General features: G+C 46.2%; 2 protein-coding genes across 2 annotated transcripts; one reads left to right on the forward strand and one right to left on the reverse strand.

Moving 5' to 3' along the window:
- On the forward strand, positions 1 to 5,249 carry LOC130126037 (ankyrin repeat domain-containing protein 34B-like). The gene is given in 6 exon segments (XM_056295411.1): positions 1 to 85; positions 88 to 178; positions 466 to 689; positions 2,095 to 2,273; positions 2,830 to 2,937; positions 5,193 to 5,249. Coding segments are annotated over 6 exon segments (744 nt in total).
- On the reverse strand, positions 4,174 to 15,599 carry zgc:110158 (uncharacterized protein LOC553590 homolog). The gene is made up of 13 exons (XM_056296540.1): positions 15,537 to 15,599; positions 12,843 to 12,902; positions 11,660 to 11,726; positions 11,003 to 11,067; positions 10,742 to 10,803; positions 10,500 to 10,545; positions 10,367 to 10,402; positions 10,162 to 10,216; positions 9,781 to 9,851; positions 9,508 to 9,586; positions 8,818 to 8,846; positions 8,574 to 8,675; positions 4,174 to 7,528 (listed from the first exon to the last, which is right to left on the reverse strand). Exons 1-13 carry the CDS (start codon positions 15,555 to 15,557, stop codon positions 7,499 to 7,501), a joined length of 723 nt encoding a protein of 240 aa, XP_056152515.1. The 5' UTR covers positions 15,558 to 15,599; the 3' UTR covers positions 4,174 to 7,498.
- Positions 15,600 to 16,430: the final 831 nt, after the last annotated feature.

Consider the following 16,430-nt stretch of genomic DNA (forward strand, 5'->3'; position numbering starts at 1 on the left):
ATGCATCCATCCTACCAGGCGGACCCCAATGCACAGGACCGTGCTGGTCGCAGTCCCCTGATTTATATCTGTATGGAGCGGGCGGGGGCTCCACCCGACTGGCTGCAGGAGGCGACCCCAGCATGGAGGACCACCCCGGAGCCTCAGCCCTCGTCTATGCCATCAATGCACAGCACCACTCGAGGTCAGCTAACTTTGTCACCTGGAGTGAGTCTGCAGAGTCTAACACTTAAATGCCTGATGTTTTGTGTCATCATCGATAGAGGGAAAAAGCAGAGTGTAAAAAGTGTACATGTGCAGCTAAAATAGATCAAGCTGTATTGTTTTAGAGTTTGTGATCATGCACACTGATGTGTCTGTCATGATGAAAAGCCTAGAACATGACACATCTTCAGTTAAGGCCACTTTTTCGCTCTAGAAAATAAACAGCGTTAAGTAGATCAGACCAATCACAACCAATGACTGACCAACACTCCAGGTGCTGGTGGATACCTGCCATGCCGCTGGTCGTGACATCATCATCATCATCACCACAGAGATGGGCGTGAGTAGGGGCCAGGCGACGAGGCGCTACCTGAACACTCCTCCATCTCCTGGTATGTCCCGCATGTACCCATCTGACATTGTGCAAAAGACAGGCTCACCCAGTTCACCCGCTGGCGAGAGCGTCTTTGATTTCCGAGGAACCGGTGTGGAGGGAGGGTACTGATGTTGCAACATGCAAGGCGATGTTGAACGTTTTATTGCCGCATACCTTCTGTGTGGAGTTTGCTTCTTCGCCCTGCATTCTCTCTTGTGATCTCCCATTTCAAAGACACACATGGGAGAAGAATTGGAGAATCTGAACTGTTTGTATGTGTAAATGGTGTGTAAATCATTGGATGGACTGGTGGACCTGCCCTGGAGGTCTCTCTGCCTTCTGCTCAGTGCTTGCTTGCATAGGCCCCAGCTCCTTGCAGCCCTGCGTTGTATTGAGCAAGGTATAGAGCACGACAAGAGACAGAAATAATGAATACGCTCGACCATTTGCTCTGCGTCAACGTTTTAAAATTAACACCATCGACGGCCCTCAGGAAAACTGTGTAGGCAGGCTATGGCTCCTTCCAGGATACCGTAAGCCAGAGGTTAAGACAGGCAAGTTTAGACAGATGAGAACACATACCTGGTGGCTGATCTCACGCCCCGAGCTGTGTGTCATTCCCGAGCAGAAAAGAGGAGAAGGAAGACACGAGGCAGGGCGAGGCTCACCCTACTGGTGCACTTCAATGAAAGGCACAATATTTACACAACTACACAAGAACTGGCTTTACCTCAACCGGGTGGCCAGGGAAGCAGCCCGCTGAGAAAGGTACTTGTACACGTCAGAGGGAATAGACGGGGCATATGAAGAGAGTAATGAATAATTTTCTGCTTCACATGATGCACGCTTTCCAAATCAGAGGCAATTTAATGTCTGGGAACGGTGCAGGGCTGAAAAAACTCAATGTGATTTTTTTTATTTTGGATTTTTGCAATATGTTTTGCAGTGTTCAAAAAATAAGAAGGGGTTTAAATCATTTCACCGGACAAATGCAGCTTTTAACTTTAAAAGCTGCATTTTGCAAAGAATTTATCACTTTGGCAGCAAACAAGGTGATTTTAGAGGGGGAAATGAGGCAGTTGTCCAAGAAGTCATTACATCAGACTAGATTTAATTATTTGTCAGACACGGTGGGATATTATTCTTAAAGAGTGGAGTAGTCATAAGAAAGTGCATCTTGCTCGATTTTGTTTTCGATTAAGCAAGAATTTTAAAATGACTGGTAGGCCCAATTAGCCTTACAATTTACAATGTGGTGATACACATATTCAGTGCTGAAATGATGCGTCATTCAGCCCTGAAACAGTAGATGTACAAACACTAGGTGATTTGGTGAACGTGGTGAGGGGGCGGGCAATAAAGAAAAACAGCAACATTAAGTACAACCTGACATGCGGTATGAGGACAGCAGGACCTCAAAGCCAGAGCAAGGAGACCTTGGTCTGACTTCCACTTCTCCTTCCATTTGTGTAGCTCCACACACAACCTTTGTCCAATTTTAACTTCCGCCACAGGCCCAAGAGACAGTAGAAGCGGCAGATTCACCCCAAGTGACCCGAGTCCAGCGAACCAGTCTGACACCCCGACCCCCAGGGGGAGGATGTGGTCTGAACCGTGGCTGGCCCGTCTCAACAAGGCTTACGAGGAGGGCATGGAGGAGAGAAGCATGCAGGAGGAGGGGGAAGGGGACGATGTAAGGGGAGAGAGAGGGGGGGGGGAGGAGGGGAAAGAGAGAGACCGAGAGGATAAACCCTCATCTCTCTGGGATGGAAGAGAGGCCAGAGCACGCCGCTCAAGGGAGGGCAATGAGATATGGAGGAGACTGTTACAATGACTGTCAGGGTAATTCCCTTCCCAGGGCTCCTCAGTCACTCCTCTGCCTCACCGAGATGCACTCATGTCAGTCAAGGCAGAGCAGACATGTCCTGGAGAGTGACCCGACATCTTTGGGCCCGGCCTTGGACAGAACTACCCCTAACAACCCTGCGATAAGCTCCCTGATTGCCTCTCCCCTCGATGGGGATTCCGTAGAAATACCCTGCCCTTCCTGTCGGTCCTCCCACTCCCTCTCCACGTGCCTCCCATCGCCAGCCAGTCTCACTCTCCCCTTAAGGTACCATCCCAGGTTATGCCATCCAGGGGTGTCAGTGTGGCATTTCAGCTCCAACCCAGCTCTTCTCCACCTTCCTCTTAACCAAGTGCTGGTGAGACCGTTTTTTCTGCCTCCGCTGTCCTCTGTCACCTCCCAGGTGGCTCCTCCTGCCCTGATCTGCAGCGAGAGGGGCAGGAGGTCTCCATGCCACCACTCGGCACAGTTGGAGCGGAGAAGAGGCGAAGGAGAGGATCCTTCTGGACCTGTAAAAAAAACCCGAGTCACACCATCTTCTCCCTGCTAACACTGCAGGGACAAGAAAAACCTTTCAGCAGCGTTCAGTCTGGTTATATCTTTGTATATGACCTTATATTTCTAGGATATATAGATGTACATTTACTGCAGATATTAAAGGCATCGAGAATGAAAACACATTTTTCACCATCATCTTTAAAACCAGTTTGAATACTGTCTACATTTCGGTGACTCGACTCCCTTTGTAACTGAACTCCTCTTGCTCCTGGAGGGAGGCGCGCTGGTGAAGCGGCATGTTTATTTAGATCCCCATAGCATAGCCTCCTAGCAGAGACCCCTCACTCCTGGCATCAGCCCATTGTGCTTGTTTAATCAATTTTAACTCGGCAAGGGAGCATTTTCTCATGAGCCAAAGCACTACTAGCGAATTCCGGGGGCCGCCGGGAACCGCCGCAGCCGGGACGTGAACCCGGGGCGACTGCGCTAACCAGTCGACTTAAAGGGTCCGACCAGGGTTCGCGTCCCGGCTGTGGCGATTCCCGGCTACCCCCCCCCCCCCCTCTTCGAATTCGCTACATTGGTGTCAGAAGTGGGACGGTGAGACCGTGAGGCCGTCGGAAGCGCGTGCTCCCAAAGGCGCGAGGGAGCTGATATGTTGAAGAGCGGGGACGCGCTTCCCCATGTAGGCGGGTAGTGTAACGACCACGAATCCGTAGACTCTCTAGCCCTTAGCTAACGGGTCGGACCCTTTAGTTGACTGGTTAGCGCAGTCGACCACCCGGGTTCGCTTCCCGGGCTGCACCCTGAATTCGCTCCATTGGTGTCAGAAGTGGGATGGTGAGACCATGAGGTCGATTGGAAGCGCGTGCGCCCAGAGGTGTGAGGGACCTGATAGGCCAACCGAAGGAGAGGGGTAGCGTAACGTGCATGGATAAGTAGACACGTTGGTCCTTGGCTAACGGGTCGAACCCTTTAGTCGACTGGTTAACGTTGTCGCTTGCGGAGAGGAAGACACCGGTTCGCGTCCCGGCTGTGGCGATGATCTCCCGGGCTACCCCCTGAGTTCGCTACAGTACAGACGAGTTTTGGGGTTCTGCGGCCTGTATAATTGGGCAAATCAGCCTCATTTTGGTCTTCGGATCATCACGTGAACATGACCGCCTCATAAGATCAGCAAGGCCAAGGCGTCGACCACCGAGACGTTCCGTCCATCCAGAGGTTCTCCTTTTCATAAACCCACCACGTGTTCATGGCAAAAGGAGTGAATTCAGTTTTATTCGTTTTTTTTTCTTTAATATGTATCTACAACAAGGGAGGACACAGGCGAAAACGACTGACGACTTGAAAAATAAAAACATAAAAAGGTAAAACAAAATTACATTTATTAACGATGCAGTTTTCCCACCTTTTTTCCGATAAGCAACATTTTTTTCGTCTAAAGAAACTTTACAATATAAAGGAACATACGAAGAAGGAACCTCTTTTTTTTTTTTTTACTACACAAGACATTTAGGATCTGAAACTACCCTAACATGAGATACAAAGCAACCCCCACCCGGCGAGGACCGACTGCGTCATATCCAATACTGCTTTGTCATCGAGAGGAAAACGAGGAACAGAACTGAAGAATCTCTCAGACTCCCCCCTCCCCTCTCCTCCCTCCCCCACTGAATGGTACAGTATTATACATCAGCACAATAGAAATACAGAAAGGATCAACGTGACGGCTTTACTTACAGGACAGAAAGAAAGACAGGGAGAGAGAGAGAGAGAGAGAGAGAGAGAGAGAGAGAGAGAGAGAGAGAGAGAGAGAGAGAGAGAGAGAGAGAGAGAGAGAGAGAGAGAGAGAGACTAGGACTGCTTTTTTTTATACAACATATTTTCAAGGTACAGGCGAGGAAACTTGTTCCCTCGTTCTCTCTCTCTACCTTCTCTATTCGATAAGGGCAAATGTGTCTGCTTGCCACTCCCCTCCCCATTTTAAATAGATTAAAAAAAAAATCCTTCATAGTAAAGTTTGTCCTCTGGTCCCGGGTGTTTCTTTTGAGAGCCAGTGTCCTGTTGTGCATGTGCCCTGCTTTACGTTTCAGTGATCCGCTGCAGAAGTTTGCTGGAGGGACAGAAGCTGAAATGCAGTTGCAGCGGTTGTCAGTGGCGACGGGCGAAGGGGGCGTGTCCCCGTGTGAAACCCCGCCTCTGTCTCCCGGTTTGCAGAAAGGAACCCCCTGAATCATATTTGAACTTTTTTTCTCTCCTTTTTCTCAGAGGAATCTGTATGACAGTGACTTAGCTAAAGTTGTATGCATACGCAGCTATCGTTGATTTTTTTTTATCTCCCTGGTCCGGTTGGGACCCCAAGACCCCAACCCAGTTGGGACCCCAACTCTAATGCACAGTAAAGGCCCAAGCTGTCTGTTGTGAGGTGAAATAGCATATGGTTCATAGCAGCTCCAGTTTGTTTTTCTCATCGCTCATATTCTCTGAGTAAAGACACGACATGTCTTTGAACAAATACCACAGTTGCCCAAATCAGCGCATCTCTGATCGATTGTTAGTTGTGATTTGAAATATCAAAACATGTCAATGATATCAAAATGCATTTTACAGTATTTACAAAAAAAAAATAAAACTCAAAAAACGATGGAGAAGTTGTACAAAATTAGAGAGAGAGAGGGGGGGGGGTGGCGGTGTGTGTGTCTGTTCTATAGGCCCGATGGAGAAGTGAGACAGGGGAAGGGACGGACGAGGACTTCTCTGAGCAAACAAACCACTCACTACAGTCACCATGATGGCGCCTTGCCGCTCCCTGATTGCTAGTTCCGCCGCGAGAAAAGCCGAAGATCTATCAGCAACCCAATTCACAGAGACCAAAAGGGACACGAGTCCTTGCACCCACAGCAAATGTAAAGAGGGAACACTGAATCCTGGGTAATTAACAAAAAAATCTTGAATGTTCTCCTCAAAGCTGTGCGGTGTATAAAGTACATCCACACAGCATAGGCAGATATAGATCACAGTGTCTTAGGGACATATCAGCGTGTGAAGCTGGCCAAAACCATCCGGGGTCATGCTACGGCTCAGCAGAGAGACTACGACGGAGCCTTGACATTGAGAGTGAACACGGACCCGAGTGGTTAGCATTGGAGGAAGCAGTTAGAACGTGATGGTCTGCGCTTCAGAGGTCGTCTGTACCTCATAGAAGAGGATAGAGGGGCCTGATAAAGTCAGCGCCGAAACAGAGAAGAAGGGACACTACTGACTGGATCCCCATATTCACACGATTGCTACAAATTCTGGGGTTCAAAACAGGGATAAGTTTGGGGGGGGGGTTAACAATGATTCACGTGACATCTCAAAGTACTTAAATAAATAGAGCTGTGCATTTCACTGCATGGTGACTACTAAAACTGGGGTTGCTTCTTCTTCTTGTTTGGTTGATTGAACCAGACAGTTGGAAAAAAACATCTTAAATTTGAATCAAGTTAAGATGCCTCTGAGGAAGACAAAAAGGGCCAATCGATAGTACCGTGATGGATAAAATCTTACCTTCCTATAGCCCCCCCTAGGGGGCGCTTTAGACACATCAAATGTGCAATAAGATTTTGACATAACAGCTAATACTATTCTACAATTCTGCCCGGGAGGATGGCAACTCAGGACAGCCAATACAAACAGTACTACACATTCTGTATGCATGTCTTTGTGTGCGAAATCCCATCTTCATCATAGCAATGTGCCCTTAGCAGAGAAAACAAAAAAGAAATAAGGACCAAATCTTAAAATTATCAGCATACCAATAGCATTAATAACAATAATACAATAACAAAACAAAAAAAAAAGCAATGATACAATACATACAGAGACAAAAAAGGAAAAATTTTCATTGAATCATCACAACACCTCCGTTGAAAATGTACACACAGAGAGAACAATATAGGGGCAAAGGAGTAGTTGCATTTATCCCAGCACTGGACTGGAGGGATCAGCAAACAAACAAACAAACAAACAAACAAACAAACAAAAGAAATTAATAATCAAAATAATTCAAGTCCAAACGTGGCTGAGAAGCTTCCAGGCAGCTGAAAACGACCTCCCTAAGTCTGTCCTCAGGGGAGGGTCGAGTGATCCAGTCTCCTCTCTCCCTCTATCTCTCACTCTCTCCACCATTTTGCTCATTCCCTCGCTCATTGTCCAGGCCCTGACAGGAAGCCAGGGAGGCTGGGGCTGGAAACAGAGAGCAGGCTCTTCCTGTGGCTCTGTAACTGCTTCCTATTCATACCGGCGGCCATCTTGCACGCTCCAGGAGGTCCCGTCTTAATTAGAGTCCCAGGATGCTCAAGGGCTGTCCCAGAAGGCTGTGCGGCCATAGGGAGAGTCCATTTGGATGGTGAGGGAGGGTTATGTGTTTGTGTGTGGGATGACAGGATTTGGGGAGGTGGTTGGGCAAAATGTCCAATCCAAGGTGAAGGAGGGATCAGGGAGGGAAAAAAAATGGCAGAGGGGTACAAAAAGGAGGGGGGGGGGTAAAATAAACAGAAACAAAATACAAAAAAAGGAACAAAATAATAAAATCACACACTCATCGTCATGTTGGGTGAATACTGAAAAGAGAGAAAGGGAAGGGGGCGGAGGGCACAGATGAGTGGATATGTAACTGACAATGTTAAAACACTAGAGGGCTCTCAAACCCAGTCCTGCAAAGCTAGAGGAAGCACAGACATAAGATCCAGCCGCGCTCCAATACATCTGACTCAAATAATCATTCTTGCATTTTTCCTATTTCCTTGATTGGTTGAATCAGGAATATCGGGGCAAGACTACAGCTCCAGCCAGTGCATCCTGTGGCTCTCCAGGATGAAGGTAAGGGACCATTACAGCTTTGCACAATGCAAGGAGACGTACCTCCCTTGTCCACCCAATGGAAGAATTGGTTTGATTTCAACTAAGGAGCCAGATTGATATTGTGAAGTGGTTTGTGTTTTGTGGCTGAGAGGTGAAGGTACCTCATTTTTACTTTTATTTACCACAAGATACAACAGAAGAAGTAGTAGGCTGGAAACGTTGGTTGGATTCATTCAATTTATCAAAGCTTCGGTGACACAAATGATATACAATGAGTTCTTATAGTGATTAGTAAGTAGCTATAATGCAAGCAGAGCTCAAGTTATATGTCCACAGGGAACTTTGCTGTTTGAAATTTGTTGTAAACTACTAGCGTCTGTTTTTTGTTGTTTACAACAGAAACAATGCACTGTTGTATGTTCCAGAGGACATTAAGAGCCAAACCTAAAGCTAAACTTTTAGCAAGACTGCTATGCTTCAACCTGGATTTCAACTGTGGCATAACAATAGCCAAAGTGGTGACCTGTTATTCCTTCAAGTATCTGAGTAACTCTGACGGCTAAAACAATAGGTGTCTGACTTCTAAACTTCCAACACGACTCCACATGTGTCGACAAATAAGACGGGTAAGTATTGTGCCCATACAACATAAAAGAAGGACTTAGCAGATTTAACCAAGGTGTTATCTAATTTCTCTTAGTGTTGTGGAGTCGGTTCAACCCTCTGCTTGCATTTTGCCACAAGTGTGTCGGAAGTCAAGGGTAAGTTGTTAAGGGTTTGAGGTCATTCACTGGCTCTACTTACACTTTCACTTTGGAATGGGTTCAAGAAGTTCCCGCCCATCTCACTGTCATCTCGCGGTGTCCCGGGAGGGTTGTTCATGCCCCCCATGTTATTAGGGGAATTCTGGGGGGAGAGAGAAATGTGCGGAGAGATGACAGGAAGTTTAACAAGACTTTCTTTGGCAGAACATCATAGGTTAGCATAATGAAGCTAAACGCTTGACTTGGGAGCTAATATAATAAGGTTATAGAAAATAAGTACTTACCTTTGGCAGCCCGTCCATATCCCCAGAGCCTGGTTGAAGGGAGGGACGAGAGACAGCATGAAAGAGAGAGAGTATGAGAGAGCAAGAAAGGGCGAGAAAGAGAGATAAAGAGAGGAGGACAGAGAAGAGAGAGAGTGAGGAACGAAAGGGATGTGAAAAAGAGATGTGAATCAGAGCGATCGCATAAAAAAAAAAAGCAGAGTGAAATTTGTTTCTCCCCAATTGTATCCGGCCAATTACCCCACTCTTCCGAGCCATCCTGGTCGCTGCCCCACCCCCTCTGCCGATCCAGGAAGGGCTGCAGACTACCACACGCCTCCTCCGATACATGTGGAGTCACCAGCCGCTTCTTTTCACCTGACAGTGATGAGTTTCGCCAGGGGGACGTAGTGTGTGGGAGGATCCTGCAATTTCTCCCAGTTCCCCCTCTCCCCCGAGCAGGCGCCTCGACTGACCAGTGGAGGAGCTAGTGCAGCGACCAGGACACTTACCCACATCTGGCTTCTCACCAGCAGACACGGCAAATTGTGTCTGTAGGGACAACCGCCCAAGCCGGAGGTAACACAAACCGGGGATTCGAAACAGCAATCCCCGTGTTGGTAGGCAATGGAATAGACCGCTATGCTACCCGGACGCCAGATTGAAATTTCTAAGTCGATAACTGTCATGCAATGCTGGTCTCTAACCCACCTAGTGATCCGTTCATGTGGTGTGGCTCCATGGCTCCCATGGCTCCCATGGGCCCGTCGGGCCCTGGTCCCATGGGAAACTAGCAAATAAAGCAAAGATGTCAGGTTGTATTGTGAAATAATCTGATAACTTCATTTGCAGGGAGTTAGGTTTATAACAAACAGGAGATTGGTCAGTATGTAAACTCATTGGTCTATTCCAGTGTAAGCATGTTTGGCCCAAGATGTTAGCGTTCGCCATACTGACTGCCCTACAGTGTGGTACAATACTCACATTGGGTCTGTTTCCTCCCGGTCCAATGGGGTTCATCATTGTATAGATGTTTTCACTGGAGTTGGTGGAGTCTGAGGGGGGGGGGGGGGGTGAAAAAGAAGAAAAACAATGACATTAGTTATGAATAAATCGCTGTTAATCACTGGCAAACTGTTGTTATTGATACCTCAGTGGATAAAAACAAAGAGGTCAAATGATTTAATAAAAGAATTCAAATGAATTGACTTCGAAGACATTCGGAAAAAATCTAAACAATCAAATAAATCAAGAAGCACAAGCTTGATTGGTGAGGGAAGACATTCATGCTTTGACAGTGGGGGGGGGGCATGTCTAAGACATTATGCTATCTGTTAGTGTTGGGGATATAGTGTGGTGACGCACCACCTGGGCTGGGCATGATGGGAGTCCCGGGTGGACCTCCTCCTCCCGGGGGACCCTGGGAAATGATGAGAGTTCAGAGGTTAAACACGCATTATCAAAACAGGTGGTTTAAATACTTGTTACATAACGTTGTTTTATCCGGGACAGTTTTGTGAGTGCACTGCGGAGGGCTGCAGTGGTTTAGTGGTAACAGAGGGCAACTCACCACATAGTTGCCCGGAGATGAGGACGAGTAAGCTATCTGCAGGGGGAAGAGAGGGGAAATAAAGAGGTTAGCAGAGGATAACCAGGCTCAGTGTATAATGGTGCTTTCTGTGTCTCAAAGGTGTCTGACTCACAGAGTTAGCATTAGGGCCCGGCCATGGTCCTCTTCCTCCTGGACCCCTGAGGGAGAGAAGGAGAGAGGAGAAGAAGAGGAGAATGACAGCAGCAGCAGAAGCAGAGAAAAGAGAAGAGAAGAAGGAGATGCATTAAGAAATTGTGCAGAGGGAGATGAAAAATAATTTTCAAATGAGATACAGAGGCAGGAGACATTCATGCGTTCAAGAAGAACAGACACGGAGATGGCATTTCAGCTTACATGTTCATTCCTGGCATGGGACCACCCATGGAGTTGGGAGGAGGCCTCATTCCCCCATAGTTCTGTGGAAAGATGAGAAAAAAAGACACCATTAATCCCAAATCCCGATAATAACCTTACAGATAAAAATAATTCAGATTGCGGCTATTGAGAACTTGTGATATCAATATCAGTTAAGTCTAGTGTGAGTTTAACTGACTTTTCGAACCTTTTTACACTTGATAAGAACATGAATGTGTCATGTATTTGGGGTTAATCTACCTGTGGTCCCATGGCCATCCCTCGAGGAGGGTTCATTCTCATTGGCCCACCCATGTTTGGATGTCCTGGAAAAGAAAAGACCCAGAGTCACATACTGACTCATGCAAAAACATGCTCGCATACATGCCCATGTGCGCCACACACACACACACACACACACACACACACACACACACACACACACACACACACGCGCGCACGCACACACACAGGCAAACACACGAATCAACATATGGCTGATCGCTTAATAAAGTCAGGAATTAAGATGTGCCACAGACAATGCTCAAACCTAATCCCATTAGTTGTAACCCCCTGGCCCCTGCAGCAGAAAGCGGCGTCCAAGACACTACAGACTGCTGCTTGAGCTGGACACAGCCCGGGAATTCAGCCCACAAATAAACCGAAATATCTGCTGAAAATGGGTTTGAGTTGATGTGGAAAGAGAAAGAAATCCCAATATTTTCATCCGGGAAAATGTCATGCCTACAAATATAATAGCTCCCATATGATAAAAAAACTTACAGAGAGCTCTTCCTAACAAAGTACACTGGACGGATCACTCCTCCACACCGCATAAATGATGACCATTCATGACAACGGACCCAGTGTCAAACCAGGCCTAACTCTTGAGTCCCCCAAATCCTGTCGCAGGCTCACCTTGCGGTCTTGTTGGGTCCAGACTGTTTGGCAGGAGAGGCTGAGAGCCAGGGATACCCCCAGGAGGCTGGCGAAGGGAAGACATGACAACCCATTTAAATATACAAACCCTGTTAACCGCTTGGATACTTTGAAATTTGTCAGACTCAGCAGCTACAGCACACGTGAAAGTAGGCAACAAACCTATTTGACACCCTAAAGACATCGTGAAGAACAGTCAAAAATGTGTTTCAAATAAAATAAAAATCTCTTAAAACATCTTAAAGCTGGGGTAGGCAAGTTTGGGAAAAGTGAGCAATTTTGACATAACCCCCCCCCCCACACACACACACTCCCAATCTGCTTCCTCCTTCCCTCCAGTAACTCCTCCTTCCAAACCAGGTACAGACACATGTCTGAGTTTGGCCACTGTAACTGGCAAAACTCATATTTTCGTTGATAATCTATGCATGTGAACATTAACTTCTTTGTAAAATCTCGTAGTTACCCCAATGCTGATGTTATGAAGCATTGTTTTACTTATAGGTGAAGTATTTATAAATATTGGTATGTCCAAGGCACCAGCATGGTGTGAGACAATCTCTGCCAAAAATCCTTATGCTGTAGAGAGTAAAATGTATCGCTTTTATTAATCTACGAATGTAAAAACTTTTCTTTTTTCGACGAATCTCTTAGTTACTCCAACAGTGATGTTGTGAAGCAGTTTTGAATCTATAGGTTAAGTATTTTTAAATATCGCTATTTCAAATATACCGACAGCACCTTGTGTGATGACACAAGATCCCTAATGCCATGAAGACAGTAAAATGCATCACAGTTGTTAAGCTATGCGTGTAAAAATGTGTCTTTTTCAGCAAACCACTTAAAGTTACACCAAAACTGATGTTATGAAACTTTGTTTCACTTATAGCCATGCATGCAAATGACTGACAGGCAGTAGGACCGCCCTATCACTGAGAGCACCCCTGATTGTTTTAGGACTACTGGGAGTGGTGAGATTTTGAGTTCCTGAAAGAAAAGAGACGCAGGGTTTTACACAGAGGCTGTATTTTCTCTCGGATCATTTCAATTACTCATAGCTTGAGAGAGCGATATGATTTTTTTTTTCAAATAACACTGAAAGAAAGTTGCCCATCCCAGTTTTAAGAGATAGTTGATAAGACTTCTAAAACAATTTGGTTACCTGATTTGGCATTCGGAGCGAGGGGCGTGGTCCACCTGGGTACCGGGGCGACATGAAAGGCTGAGCGGAGAAACAAAGAGGGAAGAGGGGGCGGAGGGACGGAGGAGAGGGACACAGAGCAAGACCTTTTCATTATTGATAAATCCGAGCGCACTCAACAAGGGTGGCGATGATGACACATGGATGAGCGTGGTGCAGGTGGGGGTGGGGGTTGGAGAGGGTGCAGCCTCACCTGCATGTCAGCCTGGTCTCATTTAAAAAAAGAAAAGACAGACACCAACTGCACTTACTCGACTCTACTACATCGGTGATCAACTCTATTACATCATCTGTGTGCATGCGTGACAGATATGGCGAGAGAGAGAGAGAGAGAGAGAGAGAGAGAGAGAGAGAGTGAGAGAGAGAGAGAGAGAGAGAGAGAGAGAGAGAGACCTCACACAGCCACCAGTACACACTGCTCTCACTGTGGTGTAAGCTGACTCGGCCCGTGGTCTGCCTGGCACAGTTAGAGACACCTCAGGCCAACAATTCCGTTGAAAATCTTAGAGGAAGCGTGTCCGCACACTCTCACAACACCAGGCGGAAACCAGAAACCACAAGAATGAAGAGCCGAGTGGCCACAGCTAATGGGCGACAGACAGCTAGCTTTACACCCACGACGGGATCCGTATCTACAGTCCTGGCTGTGTTGGGAGGCACGTGGACAGACGCACACACACACACACACACACACTAGAGCTGTGAACGAATGCCAAAAATAGGCCTCGAACGAATAACGAATATTACACACTGAGGTTCGAATGGCATTCGAATACCTTGAATTTGCATATCACCCCCAAAAATCAATACAGAGAGAGTAAGTCTATTGTAGCCCGTGTTTTTATTAACAGCATATTTATGACAACATACAACTCCAGCACATTGTCCGCACATATTAGTCCAAAAACTGTTGTTGAGCACCCCTAAACATAAAATAAATCTGACTAGGAAAAGGCCAGATGATGTTAACTAGGGCCTACTCTAAGTAACATACAAGTAAAATAAATCTGACTAGGAAAAGGCCAGATGGTGTTAACGAATTTACCGTAAGTAACATAGGCATAGTAAATTATCCATGACCCACGGGGCTTAAAAAAATAAAATCAAGAGTCCTACTCACTGTAGTAGTATAAGAAGTTGTGCTAATAGTGGTTTGCGAGAAAAACCAAAGCGTCCACGTGTTCAGACTCGAGAGCGCTCCTTTTTTTGGTGACTATGTTTCCCGCATCAGAAAAGACACACTCAGAGCGCACGGATGTCCCTGGCACGGCGAGGTATCTCTGAGCCATCTTCCCGAGGTGTGGATATTTTCCGGAACCACACGCCTTCCACCAGAGAAGTGGGTTTTGGTTGGCAGGTATCGGGACTTCAGATTCATAGTTGTTCATCTCTTTCTTGAGGTTTACACCATTCTGCAGTTCTGGTACAGCCATGCAATACGTGTCCCCAAACAACTTTGTCACGGGTTCTCTCTTCGATTTTCCCATTAACAGCCCAAAACCCAAAGAATTTCCATACGTAACTTCTCAGATGTTGTGGAGTATGAATGACTCTCGCAGGAGATGTGCTAGTGCTAGTGCTAGCGCTTGGGTCACAGCCAACGTTCTTCTCGGATTCCGCCATTTCCTGTGTTCTATGAGCCCGCCCGCTCGGCGTGGGAACTGACAAGAGCTTTTTAATTTCCGGTTTTACTACGGATGTAGGCTATGCTTATTTTCATAAAATATGTTTCACGAAACCATCATTTATTTCCATTTAAACGTGTGTGCATTAATAATAATAATATTAATAAGGGGGAAAAATATATTAAAAAAATATATTACAAAAAATCGAATTTCATATTTTCATATTCAAATTCGAATATTATTACCATAATTCGAATGTACATTCGAATTTCAAATGCTATCTGACAGGCCTAACACACACACACACACACACACACACACACACACACATACACACACACACAACACAAACACCGACTGATAATGCCCCTTTTTTAAGGCTGAATATCCTTAACAATCCCTTTTCTCTTAAGTAACATTAATAATCCTTTAAAAAATACGAGTGCTATATGTTAAAGAATATGTATTAATATATGCATACGCATATGTGACACAGTGTGTGTGTGTATGTTACGTGAGTGTCCATAGTGCCCTTCCCCTCTTTTATTTATAAGGTGTGAGAACAGTAAGCAGAGGGGAGGGGAAGTGCGTGTGCATATGTGTGAGTGCGCACACAGTACGTCTGTGTGTGTAAGAGTGGAGTAGCAGATAAACCCGTAACCCCCCACAAGCTGCTTCAGGGGAGGGGGAGGGAGTGAATTATTCATCCTACAAAGGGACAGCCATGTCTGGGCCTTGAGGAGGAGCAATTCCTTCTGCTTCGGGCTGCAAAGGAGCTGGTGCTCATTGAAGGGGCCGATATCTATGGACAGCTAAAACAAACGAGGAGCGCAAGGGAATTTTGGGTAAAAGATGATATGTGTTTGGTGAGTGGAGGAAAGAGAACGACTGAAGAACACGAGTAAGATGTAGCATTATTAAATTAACGTGTGACTGGGTATGTGTGTGTGTGTGGGTGTGTCAGTAGGGGTGTGGGGGGGTGCTAAAAGGGGGTTGGGATGGTGTTTGAGAGAAAGCATTTGTGTCTTACCTGGCCGTGGGGTCCCATCATGGGGTTGCTGGGGTTGTGAGGGGGGGGCTGTGCATGGGGGGACTGCTGAGAGCCAGGTGGTCCCTTTAAGAAAGAAGAGTGATATCAGAGAGGGGAGGGGCCAAAACGGGAACTTACACCTGGAGGAACCAGCCAATTGATAACATAAAGTGAAGAGCGTGAAGAGTTAGGGCCGGCAGGGAGTCTAAAAGTAGAAGAAGAGGAGGAACATGAAAAAGGCCAGAATGGACAATTTGGTCAACCTCAATTAAAACATCGACAAAACTTGTCTTTACTAAAAATACAGGCATTGAAACCTAACAAACACCAAAGGCCCGATGGCGAGTATCTACTGATCAGCTTTAATTCATGGTCCTCATCCATTCGGGTAGACTGAGGAAGATTTGTCTTTGGAACCCTCCATCCTGATGTGTGCAATTCTACGGAGTGTCACATGGGGGCAGTGTTGCCAAAGGCAGAAATTGTGACGATTAAAGTGAGCTGGACAGGCACTCGTCTGCACACAGGGAGATAGGAATAGGAATAAGGAATTTTTTTGTGTTCCCATTTTTTCCACATTATAAGCCATAGGTATTTACTTGAGTGTGTGACTGTGTCAGCGTACAGTAATCAAATTAGTCTCTGCATTCTGATGTGGTGCCGACTTTTCACACAAAGACCAAAAGGTCAAAGACCCCTAGTAAATGGCTCTGTCTCATTATGCAACAGTCTCTCTTCTACTCCATTACTGTCAATACCTTCATCTCTCTGCCCATTTAATATTGCTTGTTGTAAGACGGCTAGTGAAACAGACAATTTTGACACTTGCTGGAATTGCCATACATTACTAAAACACACACACACACACACACACACCCTCTCAAAAAGCTATAT

The sequence above is a fragment of the Lampris incognitus genome, chromosome 16, assembly GCF_029633865.1.
Source record: "Lampris incognitus isolate fLamInc1 chromosome 16, fLamInc1.hap2, whole genome shotgun sequence".
NCBI classification, from domain to species: domain Eukaryota; kingdom Metazoa; phylum Chordata; class Actinopteri; order Lampriformes; family Lampridae; genus Lampris; species Lampris incognitus.

What these genes read in the sequence shown, in the direction of transcription:
- zgc:110158 (XM_056296540.1), bottom strand. Translation starts at nt 15,557, where the DNA reads ATGATGGGACCCCACGGCCAG. An exon ending in GGATGGCCATGGGACCACAG is followed by an intron (nt 10,804 to 11,002) that starts GTAGATTAACCC and finishes ATCTTTCCACAG; the next exon opens with AACTATGGGGGAATGAGGCC. An exon ending in CCACATGAACGGATCACTAG is followed by an intron (nt 8,847 to 9,507) that starts GTGGGTTAGAGA and finishes CCCTTCAACCAG; the next exon opens with GCTCTGGGGATATGGACGGG.